Source organism: Pelodiscus sinensis, chromosome 7 (genome assembly GCF_052426305.1).
Source record: "Pelodiscus sinensis isolate ZL-2025 chromosome 7, ASM5242630v1, whole genome shotgun sequence".
In the NCBI taxonomy this organism is placed as follows: Eukaryota; Metazoa; Chordata; order Testudines; family Trionychidae; genus Pelodiscus; species Pelodiscus sinensis.
The window spans coordinates 67476743-67496140 of NC_143058.1; the positions used below are offsets into that span (position 1 = coordinate 67476743).

General features: G+C 57.1%; 1 protein-coding gene across 6 annotated transcripts in view; it reads left to right on the forward strand.

The window, feature by feature from the left end:
- Positions 1-19136, forward strand: part of SLX9 (SLX9 ribosome biogenesis factor) — a 62252-nt gene extending 43116 nt beyond the window's left edge. For 2 of the 6 annotated variants that reach the window (XR_012905361.2, XM_089779993.1), the window contains 4 exons: positions 10335-10403; positions 14358-14511; positions 17928-18118; positions 18584-19136. Coding sequence is in view for 4 of the 6 variants with exons in the window: in XM_089779993.1 (XP_089636119.1) it covers positions 10335-10403; positions 14358-14511; positions 17928-18118; positions 18584-18707 (538 nt within the window). In the remaining 2 variants the exon portion in view is untranslated. The remainder of the gene's footprint in view (positions 1-10334; positions 10404-14357; positions 14512-17927; positions 18119-18583) is intronic. The other 4 variants (XM_006113339.5, XM_075934159.2, XR_012905362.2 and 1 more) reach the window with 3 other exon arrangements.
- The last annotated feature ends 262 nt before the right edge of the window (positions 19137-19398 follow it).

Here is a 19398-nt window from a genome sequence, read left to right on the forward strand (position 1 = left end):
AGTGCCCCCTTGCCTTGCTCTGGCCTGTGCATTTGGAGGCTTTGCACCATGTGCTGTTGGTTCGGACACGGAAAGGCGTGTCCCCCTTGGTGAGGACTCTGGGGGGCAGCACCTGCCTGCACTCGGACCCTACAGCGGTTCAGTGCTCTCCGAGCCACGCTGGACAGTCTCTGCCCTCAGGAGCTTGCTGTCGTGGGAGCAGGTTAGCTCCAGTGCAGCTTGCGGTTCGGTTCCTTTTCCTTACCCACCTCGTGCCAGGCCAGCGACTTCAACCACCGTGCGCTCCCGTTGCGCCCAGCCCGATAGTGCCGCATTCTCTTCCCAGCCCGCCCTGCTGCGACGCCCGCGGTGCACGTCGGCTGGGCTGCCCTGTGCGCAGCTGTGCTCGCTGACGGGCGCCTACCAGCCCCGGGTCCCTGCAGCTCAGTGCTCCCGCACAAGGCCTCAGGCAGTGGGGTGCAGGAAGAGGAGAGCACAGGTGCCTGAGTGAGGCTGCTGCCGGCTGGGAGTGCCCGGTGCTGATGGTGGCCGGGGCTTCCCGCCACCCTGCCGTGTCCTGGCTCTGCAGGGAGCTGGCTGGGGGGTTCTGCTGTGTGTCCTGGGGCAGACTGGGGGCCCTCCGGTGCCTTCCTGTGAGCAGAAGGGCTTGGCTGTGCTGCCGGGCCATGGCTCCTGCGCCTGCCTTGAGTAGAAAGGAGGGCGACTCCCATGGGCTCTGGAGCGGCTGTCCCAGCTGAGGGGGCAGCAGCCAGGAGAAGTTTGCGGCCACAGGCTGCTTGCTGCGGGCTGGTGGCTGGGGCCAGCAGCTGCGCTCGGGGGACGTCCAGGTGACGGGTTCAGCCGTGTTACTGGGACGGGGTGGAAGCCTTGGCAGGGAGGGGCGTCGAGGGGCGGGAGCAGACGCTGACCACACGGTGCTGAGGGCAACTTCTCGCTCGCTCGGCGCCCGTACGGCACGCTCTGGGGTCTCTCTGGCAGGTCCAGCCAAGTCAGGTGACTCTCCGGCACTCCTGATTGGCTAGCTTGGAAAAAACCCCGTACCCTGGGCCCGGGCATTGCAGCTACTTCCCTGCTGGAAGCCCAGTGCCCCCCACCTCCGCAGCCCAGTGGGCTCCAGGCACCTGCCGTGGGAGCAGGGCCGGGCCGTCGGTCGCGCCGCACGAGAGTCAGGGCACGAAGGGAGGGTTGGTGATGACGTGTAGCAGCCGTCGGGCTAACGGGAGTGACGGTGAAGAGCGGGAGTAACACGGGGACGTGATGTCGGCTTCTCACGCGGTGTCTGGTGTCAGCATTGCCCCCATTCCGGGGTGAGTTAAAACTCTGCATTTGCAATTCCACCTGATTGAATTCCTAGATCTATGCATGTAAATGGCAGAAGCTGCAGCGGCTTAATAGGATTACACTCTTTCTGTGAACAGGATTCCGCCCATCTGCTCAGAGACACTGCTGATCTCTTCTGTTTGAAAAGTTATTAGCTGGCCCAATCCTCAAGCCAGGCAAACGAAATGGAGAAGAGAGGATGCTACTGAGGAATGGCATTCGCGTTATCCCTGGTTAGCGAGCGCAGTCTGCAGGGCAGACGCCAGCCCTCCTCATGGTCATGTCTCCTGAAGGCAGCCCAGTAGCTCCCCTTCCCTTGTTTACCTCAGCACTCTCTCCATGGCCATCCGCCTGGCCGAGCAGCGCAGGAGCTGTTCCCGGTGGGCTGCTCCTGTCTCGCTTCCAAGAGGAGATGCTGCCGTGGAGTGGTGCTCTCTTCCCGCCGGGGAAGCCTGATTCGGAGTCGGGGTACTTGGGTTCCAGCGAGAAGCTGCCTGTGGTCCAACATCCCCCTCTGACGGCCAAGGTGCATGCCACGTCCCTTCCCAGACCCAAGTGGCCGAGTCCCAAAGCAGACCGTGGAACCAGCAGGAGAAGATGCCTTGGGCTGGCTTGTCTTTGAAGGGACCCGAGTGGTGGGGATATCGCACTTCTCCGGCAGTTGGGAGCAAGCAGTAACAGGCACAGTCAGAGCATAAGCTCACAGCAGTGGAAAGACAGCCCCTTGTCAATGCACGCTGTGTGCCTGTGCTTTCAGGCAGTTTCTCTGCTTCCACCTTGATTTTTCCGGGGAAGCAGAAAATGCTGGTGAGTGTGTTTGGAAGGAAGCTGGTTCAAGGCATTCTGTGGAAAGAGCTGCCTTGAAACGTGTTGTGCGAGGCTCCGCATTCCTTGTGCCTCATGGATTTCTGTATGCCCTCTTTCCAAGTCCAAAGAAATGTGTTGCTGCTTCCTACCTCCGCAGACTCACCCGGAGCTATCTCAGTCAAGCGGGAAACTTTCCACCTCCTGTATCATCCCCAGGAATAAAGATGCAGCAAACAAAACTGAGCTCTCGGTTGCACTTTGCAGCTCTGCTAGTCTCCACTGGGTTTATGTGGGTGTAACTGAGAATATAATGAGGAGACCAACTAAGGCCTAATTTGCCCTGTAGATCAATTGTTTTTTCTGTTGAGGGATGAGATGGAAAAGTTCCAGTTAGCTTGTCAGAATTCAGGCTCTGTGTAGTGGCAAGAGAAGGCACCTAGTATTGACAGTCATGGCACATGAGACATGGAAACCGGGGGACACAATGAATGTGAAACACCCCAATGCTAATTTGAGTAATTTTGCTGGAGAACAAGGCATCAAAACTGCTGCTGTTATGGGGAGAATTCTCGGCCGTTTCTTGAATTTAGTGGAATGCATTTGCAAATTCAACACTGTTGAGCTTAGGATCTCAACTGGCTAACGCATTACAAAGGTAATTCCCCCGCTGTGGAGCTGAACCACTGCGAATGACATTCCCACCCCGACTCGATGAGCTTCGTTATCACAAGCAGCTTCTTCCTGCTGCGTATAGTCCTACTTCTGTAACATCCGTTCAGTGTAGCTAAGGAAGTGGGTTTTAGCCACAACCTTGTGTTCTAATAAATCTGTTGGTCTCTTAGTGTGTCGACGCTGCAGGGCTTAACTCGAAATAAGCTATGCAATTTGAGCTATGTCAATTGCATATTTTATTTCAACATAGGAAGTGTCTATCCAGCCGTTATTTCGAAATTGAGCCCTCTTCCTCTGGCTTCCCTGATTCCTCGGACAAGGAGGGTTCCCGGAGTCGGAGTAAGAAGTCCTCCAGCTTGACAGTGTTTTGGAATAGCTACCTGCTGTGTAGATGTGAACTGAGTTATTTCGGAATGGCACTCGTTGTTTCAAAATAGTGTTGCAGTGTAGACGTACCCTAAGGTGCCACAGGACTTCTCCTTGTCTTAGCCCTCAGATGTTCCATTAGCATATTTGTGGCTGGCTTTAGTGCCTCGGGTGATGCTGGCTGCCTCTCCTGATGACCCTCTCAGAAGCCCTGCTGGGGTTATGTGCCCTGCGAAAGCCACATGGAGGGGACTTGCTTGCCAGTGTCCCAGGTTCCCAACATTAGCCACATGCCGTGACTCCGAGGGGTCTGTCTGTCTTCTCGGTGGCAGTTCCCGTTGGCCCAGCAGCAGTTCTGCCTCGTGGGCGGGTTCGTGTGCTGCTGCAATCTCTGGCTCTGTTCCTGTGGTTGAGTGGGCAGTGCTGAGGCTGTGGGTCATGTCCAAGTGTTCACTTAGCTATTGAAAATTGAGCCACCTCCAGGGCCACACAAGATCTGGTGAGGACACAAGACCTCAGTGGGCTCATTGGAAGGTAGGCGCTCCGGAGGGGTAGCCGAGTCAGTCTGTAACCAGAAAAACTTCAACAACAGCCAATAGTCCTGCAGCACCTTGGACACTATCAAAACATGTAGGTGGTGTCATGAGCTTTCATGGCCACAGCCCACTTGTGCAGCTGGCAGTGGGAGAGGGGTTGGGGCCGGCTGCAGGACAGGCCCAGGCCTGGAGTGTGTTACGATCAGGAGAATGAGTAGGGGGCCGGAGGTCCTGCGAGGGGAATGGAAATGGCCATGCGCCACTGCAGGGTGTAGAACAAGAGGCAGGGCCGGTGTGGCTGCTGTGCGGACGGGGGCAGGACACGCTCCAAGGGCTGTGGTGCCAAGTGGTGATGTTGCCTCCCTCGGATTGTCCGAGCGGTCGGCGCCGAGTGACAGCTGCTGGAACGGGCTCCTTGCAGCCAGAGAAGAAGATTCAGGGCCGGCAGTGGCCTGTCTGTGACTCCTACTAAAATTAACGGGGCCGACGGACAGCTCCAGGGTCAGCAGCTCTGAGCTCAGGACCCCTGTGACCCTCCGCTCAGAGCTCCGGGGCGCCTATGGACATGGAGGTGATGAGACGCTTCCCTTCCCTTGAGTAAATGTCTAGCCCCCGGATTGGGGAGCGGGGGGAGGGCAACCGTGCTGGTGTTTTGCAAACGAGCTGAGTGGACCTTGGAGGCCCAAACCAGAGGCAGCACAGCCCTTCACATGGCCCCGAGGCAGGGGGAGCCCAGGCGAGAGGGGAGCTGCTCCAGACGTCTCGGAAGTCAGGGGTGGGGCTGCTCTCCCCTGCTCCCACACCAAACCCTACAGGAGAGAAGCAGGACCCCAGCGCCTAGCTCCTTACGTGTCCTTGGCAAGCCGCCGAGCACAGCTGCGCCCTGTGGCGGGAAGGAGGTTTCTGGCGTCAGAGAGGGAACCGCTGTAGGTCTGGCGAGTCGTCCACACTCCGAGAAGCTTAGAGCAAGCCCGACTCCTGGGTCCTGGATGTAAGCCGTTGAAGAACACATGCACACGCTGCGCTCCCCGTGACGGGGGCCGAGCTGTCCCTGAGGCCAGGCCGTGCACGGCCAGCCGCCCTGCGGGGGGACTGCCGAGGCAATTGGCTACTGAGCCGCTAGCTCTCGGGCCAGGCTTGCTCTGACAGGACACAAGTGTGTATTTGCAGCAGGTCGTGTCCCCAACCCTTTGGGATTGCTAGAACTGCCTTCTAGGACCAAGAGTTTTCAGCAAGGCCCATCACATTTCACTTGTGTCTGGGTGGAGGCCTAAGGGGGGGCTCTGTAAGGCGGGGTGGGCAAAAGGGCCTCCAGGGGCCGGATCCAGCCCGCAGAGGCCCTGCTGCTCCCCCGCCCGCGGGCCAGTCAGGGCCTGGGGCCAGGGAGCACACAGAGCCTCCTCCCACCCTGCCAGGAGCACGTGGCGCTTGGAAGTGCCGCGTGCTGCTCACAGGGCAGGGGGAAGAGGAGGGAGAGCAGAGGAGGCTTCGCGCACTTGCCCACCCCCAGGCCAATCAGGGTCCAGGGGCGGGGGAGCTGCGTGAAGCGTCCTTCGCCCTGCCCCGGCCCTGTGGCACTTGGAAGTGGGAGGCGGTTTCCCATGCTCCCCCAGGCCCTGATTGTCCTGGAGGTGGGGAGCGTGCCAAGCCTCTTCCAGGGCATGGGTGCCTAGTGGGAAGGGGGGGGGGGGGCAAAGGGGCTCCACCACTTCCAATCATGGTCTGGGGGTGGGGTAGCCCGCCTCTTCCTATTTAGGCCCCCCCTCTTCCTATTTAGACCCCACCCCTTTTGGTGTGGCCCGGGACTACTTCAAAAATTTTTGAAGTGGCCCCCGGGAAAAATTATTGCCCACCCCTGCTCTAAGGGAACAGTGTTGCTGGCTTATGGGTAACTGGGCAGGCATTAGAGAAGCTAGTTGGGGCTGGCTGGATAAAAGGGCGGGAATATCCACCAGCTTTGGGGACCGTCCCAGTCGGTCCTCTCTCATCACGTAGAGGTGCCGTGGGCAGGGCGATTCCAGACTGTCCCGCCGGCGCGCTCCGGTCCCGTTTGTCACTCAGCGCTCGGGGTGAGGCAGGGACGGTGCGCAGGAGACGGGCTGTAGCCGTTTCAGTGAAGTAAACCTAGGGAAACGTTCCCCCTTCTTTCCATCGCCCACAGATGCCTCGACATGAGGCCGACGAGGACAGCCCCCGCTGACAATAGCCCGGCCTCGTGCCTGTCCTGTCCCATATGCAGATGACTCGCGTGGGCTCTGCCCCGCACTGGACAGCATAAAACACCACCCATACCCTGAAATGGACAGGAAATGCATTCTCATTGGTGCGATGAATTTCATGATTGGACTAGACCTGCCTGAGCAGCCTTGAACACTGGCAGTTCCTGGCTTGGTCCCTGTTTGTGTGACGTGAACTCCTGGATGCAGCGTATGTGCAGGGAGTATTAACACCGCCCCAACATGTGAGACATACGAACACGCGCCTGCTCGGAAGAGCCCCGCACAGGCCAGTGCATGTCTGGCACAAAACACGCATGGCTCACAGGAGGGCTTCCCGGCTCCCAGTCCTTTCTTCAGTTTCACATGAACAGGCGATTTTCTCCTGCAGGGAGCCCCGCGGACATTACCGGCTCCTGGGGGCTCAAAGGTCCAGCTGCAGGCAGGGCCCTGCAGGTTCGGCTCCTGCTCGTGACACTGAAGGAGTGTGTTGGCCTCTCCCTGCTGTCTGCCACTGCCTCAGCGGTGGGTGAGCTCTGGGACCCGACGTGGTGCTAACACAGTGAGCTGCTGGGCCTTGCTGTCCAATTAGAGCATTTTCATTTCAGGATAAAAAGCCTCAGCACTTTAGAGCGACTTTGATCTCTGCCCACTGGATCATTTTCTCTCCAGTCTGAGTAATTTCCTGTTGGGGGCCCTGTGATTCTGTGGGGTTCGAGGCTGAACCAAGCAGGCAGCTTTTGCGTTTCCTTCAATACTCTGCTTCATTTGGGCAAAAATAAATAAATATTGGCATCCTGGTTCTTCTGCGTGCTAGCCGGCTGTTGTGGTCTTTCTCATTAGCAGATCCTGCCAGGTGCTGTTTTCCAGGGGACTCATGAATATGCTTCTAGACAAGGGAAAACCCGCCAGTGAAATACAGATCCATTCAGTCACTGTTAGCCAGCAATGAATGTTAAGTGTGTGCGTGTCAGGTCTGAGCAGTCGGTCAGCAATTGCAGGGATGTGTTTTATTATTCACATTCTATCCTGTTCTAGTGAGTCACTCTTGCTTCCCTGTTGCTACAGTCACAACTATCTAGAAAATCAGTCAGTGGGAGCATAAGTAGGCGAAAGCCTCAGTCATATAGCCATAGTCACTTGTTTGGCTTTATGCACATAGGTAGCCCCCAAAAAGCCAGTGGAGTTATTCAAGCTTTAGTTACATGCTGAACTTTAGTCCATACAAGTTCAAGGACTGAATGTGTACCCGGTAATAAACACAGTATGCTTTTGCGTTACTGTCTGTATGTATCCTGATGTTTTATCCTTTCTACAAGATTGTGATAAATTCTGTACAAAGTAGGCTTTGAGAGGTATTGTCAGAAAACTCACAATCTGCTGAACATTATTGTCTTGGTAAAACATGTACAGTAACATAGTGTGTAGATTTATAAAATGTTACTGTCGAAGATCAATTCCATGTCTAGGGAAACAACTCCAAAGCCAGTTCCCAAGAGATAAGGCTAGGCATAACTTTGGCCAGGTATCAGAACAATCAGATGAACTATCACCTAGTAAATTTACTTGTTGGCAAAGAAACAACTGGATGGACCTATCCCATAGGCTTGCTGTTGCCTGAACCCCATCTGGAGGTGATTCTTGAAGAGAAATGCTATAAGAATTATCTTTATCCCCTCATCTCTACTCACAACATAAACAACCCTTGAAAGACAAAGGGAGCATCATTGAACTGGGGGAAATGTCTTGGCTGAAAGAAATCTAGCCAGACTGTTGTAAGCATGTGGTGAAAGAACCCTTTTTGCTTTGAGGTCACTTAACTTGTTAAGTTAGGTACTAGTTTGCATTTTACCTTTTTATTTCTGTGAAGCCAGTTCTAATGTGTATGTCTCAATCGTTGTAATCATTGGAAGTTTAACTTTCTGTAGTTAAACTTGTTTTATATTTTTTATCTAAACCGGTGTGTGTTTGAAGTGAGGTGTTGGGGAAACTGCCTTTGTGATAACCAGGTCTGTGCCTGTCATTTTCTGTCAATGTAATGACGGACTTTCCATGAGCTTATGTGGTCTAGCAGGAAAGCACTGGGCACTTCTGGGGAGCAGTCTGGGACTGGGAATTGGTTGGTGTCACGCTGCAGTGTAAGGAGATGCACACATGGCAGCTGGTTTTGTGGGAAGCTGATGGTCCTCAGGTTTTCCTCTCGTTTGCCATACGGTGACATTCACCAGGCTCTGCGAGGAATGTCTACACTGCATTCCTCTTTCGAGAGAGGAGTGCAAATGCAGCCGAGTGAAATTGCAAATGAAGCACAGATTTGAATTTCTCACGCTTCATTTGCATAATCGCGGCCGGCCGCTTTTTGGCCGGCCGCTTTTTCAAAATACCCTATTTCGAGATAGAAAACGCTGTATAGGCACAGTTATTTTGAGAAAAAACCCTTCTTTTGAAATAACTCTTAAACCTCATTTTATAAGGAGTAAGGGTTATTTCGAAAGAAGGGTTTTTTTCCTCGAAATAACCGCGTCTACACAGCAGTTTTTAAATGCAAAGAATGCAGGTGTGTTGTAAGCAAAACTCGGGAAGTCATTCTGCCGCTCTACTCTGCACTAGTTAGGCCTCAGCTGGAGTACTGTGTCCAGTTCTGGGCGCCACATTTCAAGAAAGATGTGGAGAAATTGGAAAGGGTACAGAGAAGAGCGACAAGAATGATTAAAGGTTTAGAGAACATGACCTATGAAGCCAGGCTTCATGAACTGGGCTTGTTTAGTTTGGAAAAAAGAAGATTAAGGGGGGACATGATAGCGGTTTTCAAATATCTAAAAGGGTGTCACAAGGAGGAAGGAGAAAATTTGTTCCTCTTGGTTTCTGAGGACAGGACAAGGAGTAATGGGCTTAAAGTGCAGCAGGGGAGGTTTAGATTGGACATTAGGAAAAAATTCCTAACCGTCAGGGTGGTCAAATATTGGAATAAATTGCCAAGGGAGGTGGTGGAATTTCCCTCTCTGGAGGTATTTAAGAACAGGTTAGATAGACATCTGTCAGGGATGGTGTAGACGGAGCTTGGTCCTGCCTTGAGGGCGGGGGGCTGGACTCGATGACCTCTTGAGGTCCCTTCCAGTCCTATTATTCTATGATTCTATGATCTTTCTTCTCCTTCGTTCCCATTAATGCTCCTCGAGTGTTTACACTTAGTGCTTCCTCAGTTAGCCAAGTTAAGTGTGAGCCTGCAGCCTTTCCTTACCAGCACGTCCTAACAGCCTGTTCATCATGTTTGTGGCTCTTCTCTGAATAACTTTTTTGAGGGCTTCCTGGGGTCTGAAGGCAAAACTCAGGCTATGTCTGTACTTACGCGGTGGAGATTGATCTTCTGGCGTTCGATTTAGTAGGTCTAGTAAAGACCTGCTAAATTGAACGCTGAGGGCGCCTCTAGGTGGCGCTGGTACTCCTTGCAGTCATGAGGAGTAAGGGAAGCCGACAGGAGCATTTGCTCCTGTCAGCCTCCCATGTGAAGATGGCACCAAGCTTGGCTTAAGCTCTGTCGACTCCAGCTACCTTACGTACGTTAGTTGCACAGCTCACGCCGACCTTCCAGGTCTAGTATAGACCTGGCCTAAGTAGGTGACGTCTCAGGATGCCTCTGTGTCTAGTCCCGGGTTACATGGGCTTCCCTTGCCGCAGTGTCTTATCGGAAGCTCATTTGTAGTTTGTTGTTCTTAGACTGAAGATCTTTTCAGCACTGCTGCTTTGTCAGTTCCTCGGCTTCTTTCACTGTCTCTGGCTTCCTCAGTCCTGTCCGATTCTGTATTTCCTAGGTAGAAGCTCATATTTCTCAGGCCTTATTGGTCTTTGTCATCCCTCCAATTTAGTAACATGCCATTCATCTGTTTCTGCCAGATGACGAGTGCAGATGTGCAGTAAAACCAGGCCTGTCCTGGGCCCGGGGGGAACTCCTGCTGACACCTCTGCACACCTTGAAAGCCGCCGGTGAAAGGCTGGTTTTACTCACAACTGCGTCGAGGTTTTCACCCAAGTTCTGCTCCCTGCAGACCCCCTGGAAAGGGCCAGATTGTCATGGGAGCGCAGCAGCCGGGGAGCGGAGACCTTCTGAAACACTGGCCTGGGTGGTGGGTGGTCAGCATGAGAAAATACGGCTCTGGGCTTCTTTGAAAACGGGGCCCTCCCTGATGTGCTCTCCTTCAGTCAGCTGCGTTCAGACCAGTGGCCAGGGGTTGGTGGAGGATGGTTTTACAAGATGCCTCTCCAGCTTCCTTCATTACCCAGAGAGGTGGCGCTAGCCTGTTTCTGCAGCGAGCCTGGCCCGGGTGTGAGCGCAGCCGCTGCCTGCTAGGGCTGAGCTGGAGGAGCCGCCGGCGGACACGCCACGCCGCGCTCACTGCCGGGTGCTTTTGTGTTTCAGGTGGAGAAGAGAAGCCGCGTCTGTCCAAGAGAGAGAGACTGAAGCTGCGGAAAGACAGGTGGCTGCAGAGTGAGTGTTGCTGGAGACGGTGATGCGTCCGGGGCGGCTGCCTCGCCAGAGGCCAGTTCTCGCCCTGCCTTGCGCTTCGTCTTCTGCAGCGTCCATGTGCGGCGGCGTGGCCGGGCCCAGGAGCCTGAGAACGGTCCCTGGGGCCGGACAGGGACGCTCGCCAAGGGAGAGGCAGCAGACCCTGGGAGGTGCTGTGTGGCCTGGGGAAAGCCCGACGGCCGGAGCCTGGAGTTCCATCAGGAGCCCAGGTGGGGAGCCCCCTCCAGCCTCGTAAGCGGGTCCCGGCTGGCTGGAGGGACTTGCCAGCCAGTCCCTCCCCGTCCTGGAGAGCAGTGACTCTGAGAAGCCGTGTTAGGGTCCTGCCTGGTGCATGTGGGACTCCAAGAGGCTGAGTTTTGCCCTGGGACTGTCTAGGGAGGAGCACGGCAGAAGGGGACCTGGGGTCATAGCGGACCGCGAGCTGAGCAGGAGTCAGCATCACGCTGGCCTTGCTTAACAGGTGTGTTGTAAGCAGGACACCAGAAGGGCCTCTTGCCTCGTACTCGGCACTGGTCATCTCCTGCCTCAAGCATGTTGTGAGGCTCCGCCCAGCGTCTCACAGGAACTTTTCAGCTCCTCCCTGGCTGCGTCTCTCCTTTCTGTGTCCCAGAGACGGCAGTTCCTCAGCTCCATCCCACTGCCTGCAGGTCCCTCTTTGCATGAGTCACTTGCTTAGCTGTGTGAAGGCACAGCCACCTCTCCTGAGCACAGCCAGGGCCCTGAAGCTCAGAGACACTGGCTCTTCTAGCCCCGGCACTAACTGGGGCTTGGTTCAGGGTCGCAGGTAAGCACTTGCTTAACTTGGAGTGTCTGCTTCCGTCCCATTGACTTACAATGTGATTGACCAAGTACCTGTGTCAGTGCTTTCCTGAATCCCTGTCGAAGGGCAGAGCTGCGTTCAGTGACAGCGTAAATAAGCATTGGATCTGTTGATGAGTCTCTAATCACGGCCCCATGGAAAATGCAAGAAAACAAGCAACGTGGCACTTCACCCCCCCCCCCCCCCTTGCATGTTTTGGTTGGTAATAGCTCAGCAGTCACTTCCACACAAGGGCAGTATAGGCAACGTGCAGTAAATGGCTCTTGGTTTGACTTGAGTAGTTGATTCAAGTCGTATAATAATCTCCAACCCGGTTTATTATATTTTCCCTACAAAGCACTCTGGATAAACCTCTGAGAACACCCTTAAAAGTTGTGGGCAGCAATTTGCTCCTTGTTCTTTTTTGTTGGTTTTTTTGTAGTCTTGGAATGAGATATTTTTCTTCAGCTGTCTCTTGTTTTCTTGGGCAGCCTTCCTCCCTGCCTTTTTTGGCGGCCAGGCTCCGGACCCCGTGAAGTGAAGTTCAGCCCAATAGCGCAATGCAAAATTCTCAGCATATAATTCCATTTCAAGCAGAAATTAATCATCAGCGAGAGACCAAGGAACAACTGACGCAAGCTTTGGCCACTAGCAGCATGTCTAGGAGGGGAATGAAACCTGCAGGGCCCCTTCACTGGAGACTTCATAGAAGAAGAATTCAGGGTGTTTGCTCTGAGGCATCAGGCACGCCATGGGCGGTAGCACTGGGAGTAGCCCAGCTCCAGAAAGCCCGACCAAAACCAGAAGTGGTGCAGAAGAGAAAGCAGGGCCCCTGGCAGACAATCCAGATGTGTCTCAAACATCTGTGCATTGCAGAAGGCCCAGCTCTCCCCGAGCGGGCGGTGGTAGAGAGCCAAGCCCCTCCCTGGCTCAGCGAACAAGAGAAGCGATGGGAAGGGCGGTCCACACAGTTACTGACATGCTGGTGTCAGGCGATGACTGAGCTGCTGCTGTGCTAACGCGCTGACTCTGAGCCAGACACAGGCTGCTCTGCCTGGACGCTGAAGGGCAGGTTCTGCAGCCTTTGAATGACTGTGGAAATGCAATGGAAGAAAAACTGTCAGTGACTCCTCCTTCTGGGGATCAGCATGACTAGCCAGTCCCTAAGCTGTAGGAATGGGCAGTGGCTAGCGCGCACCGGAGGGATGGGGGAGCGCAGTGGCTAGCGCGCACCGGAGGGATGGGGGAGCGCAGTGGCTAGCGCGCACCGGAGGGATGGGGGGGCGCAGTGGCTAGCGCGCACTGGGGGATGGGGGAGCGCAGTGGCTAGCGCGCACCGGGGGGATGGGGGAGCGCAGTGGCTAGCGTGCACCGGAGGGATGGGGGGGCGCAGTGGCTAGCGCGCACCGGAGGGATGGGGGGGCGCAGTGGCTAGCGTGCACCGGAGGGATGGGGGGGCGCAGTGGCTAGCACGCACTGGGGGATGGGGGAGCGCAGTGGCTAGCGTGCACCGGAGGGATGGGGGGGCGCAGTGGCTAGCGCGCACTGGGGGATGGGGGAGCGCAGTGGCTAGCGCGCACCGGGGGGATGGGGGAGCGCAGTGGCTAGCGTGCACCGGAGGGATGGGGGGGCGCAGTGGCTAGCGCGCACCGGGGGGATGGGGGAGCGCAGTGGCTAGCGTGCACCGGGTGCTAGTCCGTCTCTCCCTTCCCCTTCCCCACCCTCCCTGGTTTGGTTCTTTGTGTTCCAGCGCCAGCTGGGACAGAGAACCAGCGAACTGTAACCAGCCGTGGCAGCTCTACCATTTTCCTCCTCCCCTCGGCTGCCCTGGGCAGGAGAGTCTCGGGGCAGCCGTGTTCGTCTGTCACTGACAAAACTCCAACAAATGGCCGTGGCGACTAACAAAACACGTCGCCGGTGTCGTGAGCTTTTGTGGGCACCCGCAGTCCGGGGCAGGGGAGCAGACCCAGCGGAAGTCTCCGGTTGCAGATGAGCCCCTGGTGACAGGCCCGGAGCCATGAATTGAACCTGGCTCTTCTGAGTCCCAGCCCAGAGCACTCGCCGGAACAGACCCTTCCCCCTGCAACTAGAACTGAAGGCAGTCCGTTGGGTGGTAGAGAGCCACGCCCCCCTAGGCCCAAATCTGCACTCTCCCCTTGCTCTCCAGTCTCACTGGAAGGGCCGTGTGAATCTAGCACGTCGGCTCCTCTGTCTGCCGTTCCCCACCCTTGCCTTGCTGGTCACCCCCTCGCTGGGCCTGCGAGGAAAGTACAACAGTCTCATTAGCCAACCTCGCAGGGGGTACACTCCGGTGCTTCACCGCCCCGACTGTCTGGAGGTTGTTCCTAACATCCAGCCTAGATCTCACCTGTCCTTGCTGCAATTTAAGCCCATTGCTTCTTGTCACTAGATGAGCAAAAAAATGATCGCTCTCCTCTTTGCAACAACTTGCTATGTGCTTGGAATTGGCAATCATGTCCTCCTTAGACTTCTCTTCTCCACACTAAACAAACCCAATTCTTTCAGTCTTCCCTCGTAGCTTGTGTTTTCCAGACCTCTCATCATTGGTTCCTCTCCTTTGGACTTTTTCCAATTTGTCCACATCCTTCCTGAAATGCGGTGCTCGGACCTGGACACAATATTCCAGCTGAGACCTAATCAGTGCAGAGTAGAGTAGAAGAATGACTTCTCATGTCTTGCTCACAACACTCCTGCTGAGGTATCCCAGAATGATGCTTTGTGTGTTGTACTGTTTTTGCAACAGGGTCACAATGTTGACTCTCATTTAGCTTTGTGGTCCGCTCTGACCCCTAGGTCCCTTTCTGCCGTGCTCCTTCCCATTCTGTGTGTAGGACATGGATTGTTCCTTCCTAAGTGGGGCACTTTGCATTTGTCCTTGTTGAATTTCATCCTGCTTACCCCAGGCCATTTCCACCGTCGGTCCAGCTCAGTCCAAAGCACTTGTACCCCTCCAGCTTAGGAACATCCACAAACTTGAGAATTGTGCTCTGGGTCCCCATCTCGATCCGGTGTGTTCCTCCGTCGCCGCGGCACAGCCTGCTGTGGGGAGGTGCTTGGAGACTGACGCTCTCTTGATGATCTTGTTTTGGAATCAGAAATAGAAGGTGTGAAGCTGGCGAGACGGAAGCAAAAAGCCGAGGCAAAGCGGAAAGCGACCCCCGTGGTGGGAGACATGCAGCCATTGCTGGAAGCCCTGCCCGAGCTCTCCGAACTGAGCACGCCCAGCCAGGCCCGCAAGCACCCCAAGACGTAGGTACCGGTCCGGTGGGCTGGCTCGCTCACTGGTGCAGGCTGGCTCGGTCCCTCTTCTGTCCCGCTGTTTGCTCTGGGCGAAAGATGCGGCCGCTCAGGCACCAGCCTGCTGCTCGGGCGCGGGCCCAGGTGACCTAGCGCTGCCCTGTGGCCACAGGGTGCCACTTGCTGTGCGGGAGAGGGAGAGGGAGGCCCTTGGGGCCCAGCAACGGGAGTGGAGCAGGGTTTGCAGCAGACAGGCAGGTTTTGGTGGGGGGGGAGGGAGAAGAGGGCTTTGAACAGCCGCGCATGTCTGAAGCAAACCCCCTCGGCAGGACCGGCACCGTGCGTATGGCCAGTGCCACAGCCCAGCCGCGCCGAGGGGCCTGCCACACACGGGATGACAATATGGATTTCCTCCCAGTGCCCCCGGAAAGGCGGCTAGTTCCCCCTGGCGACGCCAGCCGTGCAGCTGGGGTTGGTCCCGTCGCAGACGTGCCCGATGGATTGGGGCCGGCGTTCCTGGCCAAAAGGGCGTTGCATGTGGCTGAGCTGTGCAGGGACGGACAAGGGGAGGGGTCGTGCATGGTCCTCTTGCTCTGACCGGCTGTGGCTAACGTGTCACCTTGCAGCTGGCTCCTCAGCTTTCTCTGTATTTCCAGCCTTCACTTGCGGAACTATCCCCGGCACTTCTCTGCACCAGCGGGCCTGTCTCCCTTTGCCTGCTGCGACCTTTGGCCAGTGTGCGGCCTGGCTCCCTGAGGTCACAGGAGCGTTCACGCTCTGCATAAACACGTCCCCATTGGCAGCCGGGAGGTGGGTTTACCATGACCAGGCCAGGCTCCAAGGCAGCTTGGCAAAGCACTGGAATGTCTTGGCGCACAGCTGGCTGGAGACACCGTGAGCACAGCCTCTCCTGGTGTTCCAGAGCCAGGCGGGAGAGAATGCTGAACTGGCTTGCTCCCCTTCTACGCAGACTCCCCTCTGAAGGGGAGAGTTTCAGAGGCTCAGGGCTCAAGTAGGCCCCTCACTTGTAGACGTGCCTTTGACAACCAGGCCCCGGAAGGCAAACCCCTGGTCCGCAGTTCTGTGAATGGCTTTTCTCACGCTTTGCATTTTTGGCTCCAGTCCCAGTGCAAAAGGGCACAGTGTTGTTTCAGACTTTTCCAAGGGTTCGAGTTTGGGCTGGTTGAATCATGAGCCGGAATTAGTGGTGGAGGCTTGTTTACCTGTCTCGTATGGAGATACTGTAGTATTGTGCCCCCAAGCTGGGTGTGTTCCCTATTAGCAGAGCAGCATGGCCACCCAGGAGAGGTTGAAATGCCACCCAGCAGGTTAGCCGAGCACCCGCAGAGCTCCCAGCCCAGGCTGCGTGTTCCCTGGTGGTGCACGTCTGCATGTGCCTCGATGCACAGAACAACATTTATTCAGCACACGGATGGAAAGAATTCGAGGGAACATTGAGTGGGACCCCCCTCTGGGGACTTGGGGGAAGCTGTGTGCCTGGGCCAGGCCATTTGGGGGCGGTGTTTGTGCATGAGGATCCCACAGACAGGGCTGTTCCCTTGGCATCCTAGCCCATGAGACACCCGACTGTTCGGTAAACGGGGAATGCTGACCTCCCGAGCGCAAGCCTCCTGTGGCTGGTGGGGTAGAGCCTTCTGCTCCCAGGGCAGCCCCACCGGCAGGGGGAGACCGCACCTCCCGGCCTCCCTGTCCTTATGCCCTCGGCCCTCGTCTGGCCGTTGGCCCGGCAGCCCGGGAGGTGAGGCAGTGGCGCAGAGCAGCCCACTTGGGAAGGGGCAGCCGGTGCAGCCGGCAGAGGGCTCGGATTGGTCCGGGGGGCGTTCCAGTTGACTGACGTGCTCCCCGGGCAGGGTCAGTGGCATGGAGGAGTGGCAGCACTGGCTGCCCTGTGGGAAGAGCCCCTGCTCCAGCAGGCAAGGGGGAGTGTGGCTGGGCGGGGGGTTGGGAAGCATCAGAGGAGGCTTGGCCGGGCTCCAGAGGGCTGCACGGATGAAGGGAAATGCCCCGTGATTTGTCAGCTTGGTTAATAAAAGATGAGCTGCTCCAGGAATTTGATCCCCTGCCGGGTAAGAGCATCGCAGGGAGGCTTTTATTCTCATTGCTAATGCATGAAGGCAGCACGGTGCGATGAAAGAAGGCTGCTGTTCAGAGCCAGAGCGAGCCGAGAGGCGGCCCAGCCCCGTGCTGCCCGAGGGAACAAGTACACGGCAGCCGGCAAACCCTCTGCGGGGCGGTTGTGTGCCGGGCGCGGGCGGCCCTAGTCCCGCTGTGCCCCGCCCTAGGGAGCCGCGGCGGGGATCTGGGGAGTCCGGGGGAGAGAGCCAGCGGGGTGGAAACCCTGCCCGAGGAGAAGAGGCGAAAAGCCTGGGCTGTTGGGTCTCGGGAGCAGAGGCTTGATGAGCTCACATCCAGCCAGGCTGCGAGGAGGAGTGCGGGGCCGACTCATTTCACCCTTCTCCTGCTTTCAGTGGATGAGCACGAAGGGGCTCACTCTGCCTCTGGGACTGGGAGCAAGTGTGGGAGCAGGCTTCCCAGGGAGAGACTGAAGGGATCCCCGTCGCGGGAGGGTTTGGGGAACAGGCCGGGTCTGAGTTTCCTGGGTTCTGCCTCAGCGCAGGGGCTGGACATGGGGACTGCTCGAGGCCCTTCCAGTCTAGCGCGTGGGCCAGAAGCGGAGCCTGCCTGCAAACATCTGCTGCAGTGCCTGCAGGAATTGCCCCTTGGGGACTGCTGGAGTCTCCTGGAGAAGGCCCAGGAGCACCGTGAGGGGCGGGTCTCCTCCGAGGTGCGCGGTGTCTAGGACACAGGGCGTGTCCAGGAGAGATGCCAGCTGCAGAGCGAACACTTTAGGGACCGAGCGCCAAGTGTGTTCACAGCAGGCCCAGCCCTTGCTCTGGACCCTCCCTGCCTGGGTCCACGGGTGTACAATCACACTCGAAAAACGTCTCTTCATCCCTGCTGCTGCCAGTGGCCCAGGCCCGGCCATGGGGCATCTCCCTGGACAGCTTCCCGAGGCAGCCGGGCTAGCCAGCCCTCCCCTGCCTAACCCAGCGTGTTTGTCGCTGACCCGCCTGCCGCTCGCGTTCAGCCAGGAGCTCTCCCAAGGGTGTTGAGAGACGTGTGAGTGGGTGGGAGGGAAGGGGACAGGTCCCTCCGGGGCTCCAGGGAGGCCTTGCTGTGCGCTGGCCCCTTGCTTAGTTACCCGTCGGAGACAGCGAGCATAGCTCCCCGGGCGGTAGGGGGAAGTGTTTTCTCTCTGCCTGCCGAGCTGGGACCCGGAATGTTTATCGCCGCCCCCCGGCAGGGCTTAGCCAGCAGAGCGGCTCTGTGGCCTGGGGCAGTGAGGTTGGCCTCTGCCTCCCTAGAGGAAACAGCTTGAGAATTGCTGATCCCTTGGTCCCATCTAGCACGAGAGCGGCCAGACGGGATCAGAGCAACGGCCCATCTCACTCAGAGCCCTGTCGCCGACAGCTGCTTTTGGCAGAAAGTTTCCTTCCATCCGACTGTTCTCGTCTTTTCCTCTCTCTAGCCACGGGAGAGTGAAGGCAGAACCCACGGACTTCAACCAAATGAAGCCAGCCCAGAAGCGCAAGCTGCTGTAAGTTCCCAGCTACTAACGAATGTGCAAAACAGCTGGCTGGGGGGGGGGTGCCCACGCATGTGCTCCCCATGGCCACCATGTGTCTGCTCCCGACTGGGACGGGGGCTTACTTGGGGCGTGGTTTGCAGGTCTCCCTGTGCAGCGTGGTGCATTTACGGCAAAGCTGCTGTTGCATTCTGAGTGCGATGTGGGTGTTCCTCACCCATCAGGGTGCGCCCCAGCGCGTGTCCTGGGATGGATGGGCCCTCACGTTACGCAGACATGTCCCTGGGGCAGGTGGGTTTGGCACACACCCTGCCCTGGTGTGACCGACAGATTGGTACCGACCCCGTGCTGGTGGGGGAGCGGGGCTGGCCGGCGGGCGAGTGGGGTTGGCCAGTGGGGGAGCGGGGCTGGGCGGCCGGCCCCGGGATCGGCGTAACGCCTGCGCAGCCTCATTCCGGATTTTCTTGCCTCTCCCAGCCAGGAGGAAGTGGCCAGGTTTCACCAGGTCATTGCAAACCCCCTGTACAAAGCCAATCCCTTGGCAGCCATCAGCGAGCACCTCTGCAAGCGACTGAAAGAGGAGCAGGGAGACGCGCTCTGACGCGCGGCGGAGCCTGCGCGAGCACCATGCAGAGTCCAGCTGCTCACCGGCACGGACCCCTGCCGCCGCGCGCCTTGGAAACTGTCCAGCAGGTCAGGGTATCCCGTGGCCATGCCCTGCGTGGTGCTCTTGGCAGCAGCCCACAGGAAGCCGCGTGTGCTGCGGGCGTCCTTGTGCCGTGTTGCACGCCGCGATATCTGGACCGCTCCTCCTCTGTGTGCAGAGGTACCTCTCTCTTGGATGTTGGGCCCGCTCTCCGGTGCTGTACCTGCCTTCTGGTGCTTCCCATTGTGAAAGACTCGGTGATTGTCCGGACAGGTGCAGGGGGAGGTACTAGGACTACAGCAGGCAGACCCCTCCTGTAGAGATCGGTATAAGGGTCGGTGCTGCTGTTTAGAGACATGGAAATAAACCCTCTTTGCCACTGGCCGTACTGCGTTTGTCTGGATTGTGTTTTAGCAAAGGCCGGTGTAAGCTGAGACCCATTGTTGTATCCTGTTACAAAGAGTGGGTCTCTTCATCACAACCCGCCACTCTCGTTCTATAAGAAACGCCGCCAACGGATGCTGCAGTGTAGGAACACAAGCTGCGGCGCTCCCGGCTGAGAGTGGAGCAAATCTGACACGCCACAAGTTAGAGAACGGGTCTTTCAGCAGCACTGAATGGCTGTAACGTCAACTGGTGGCGTCTG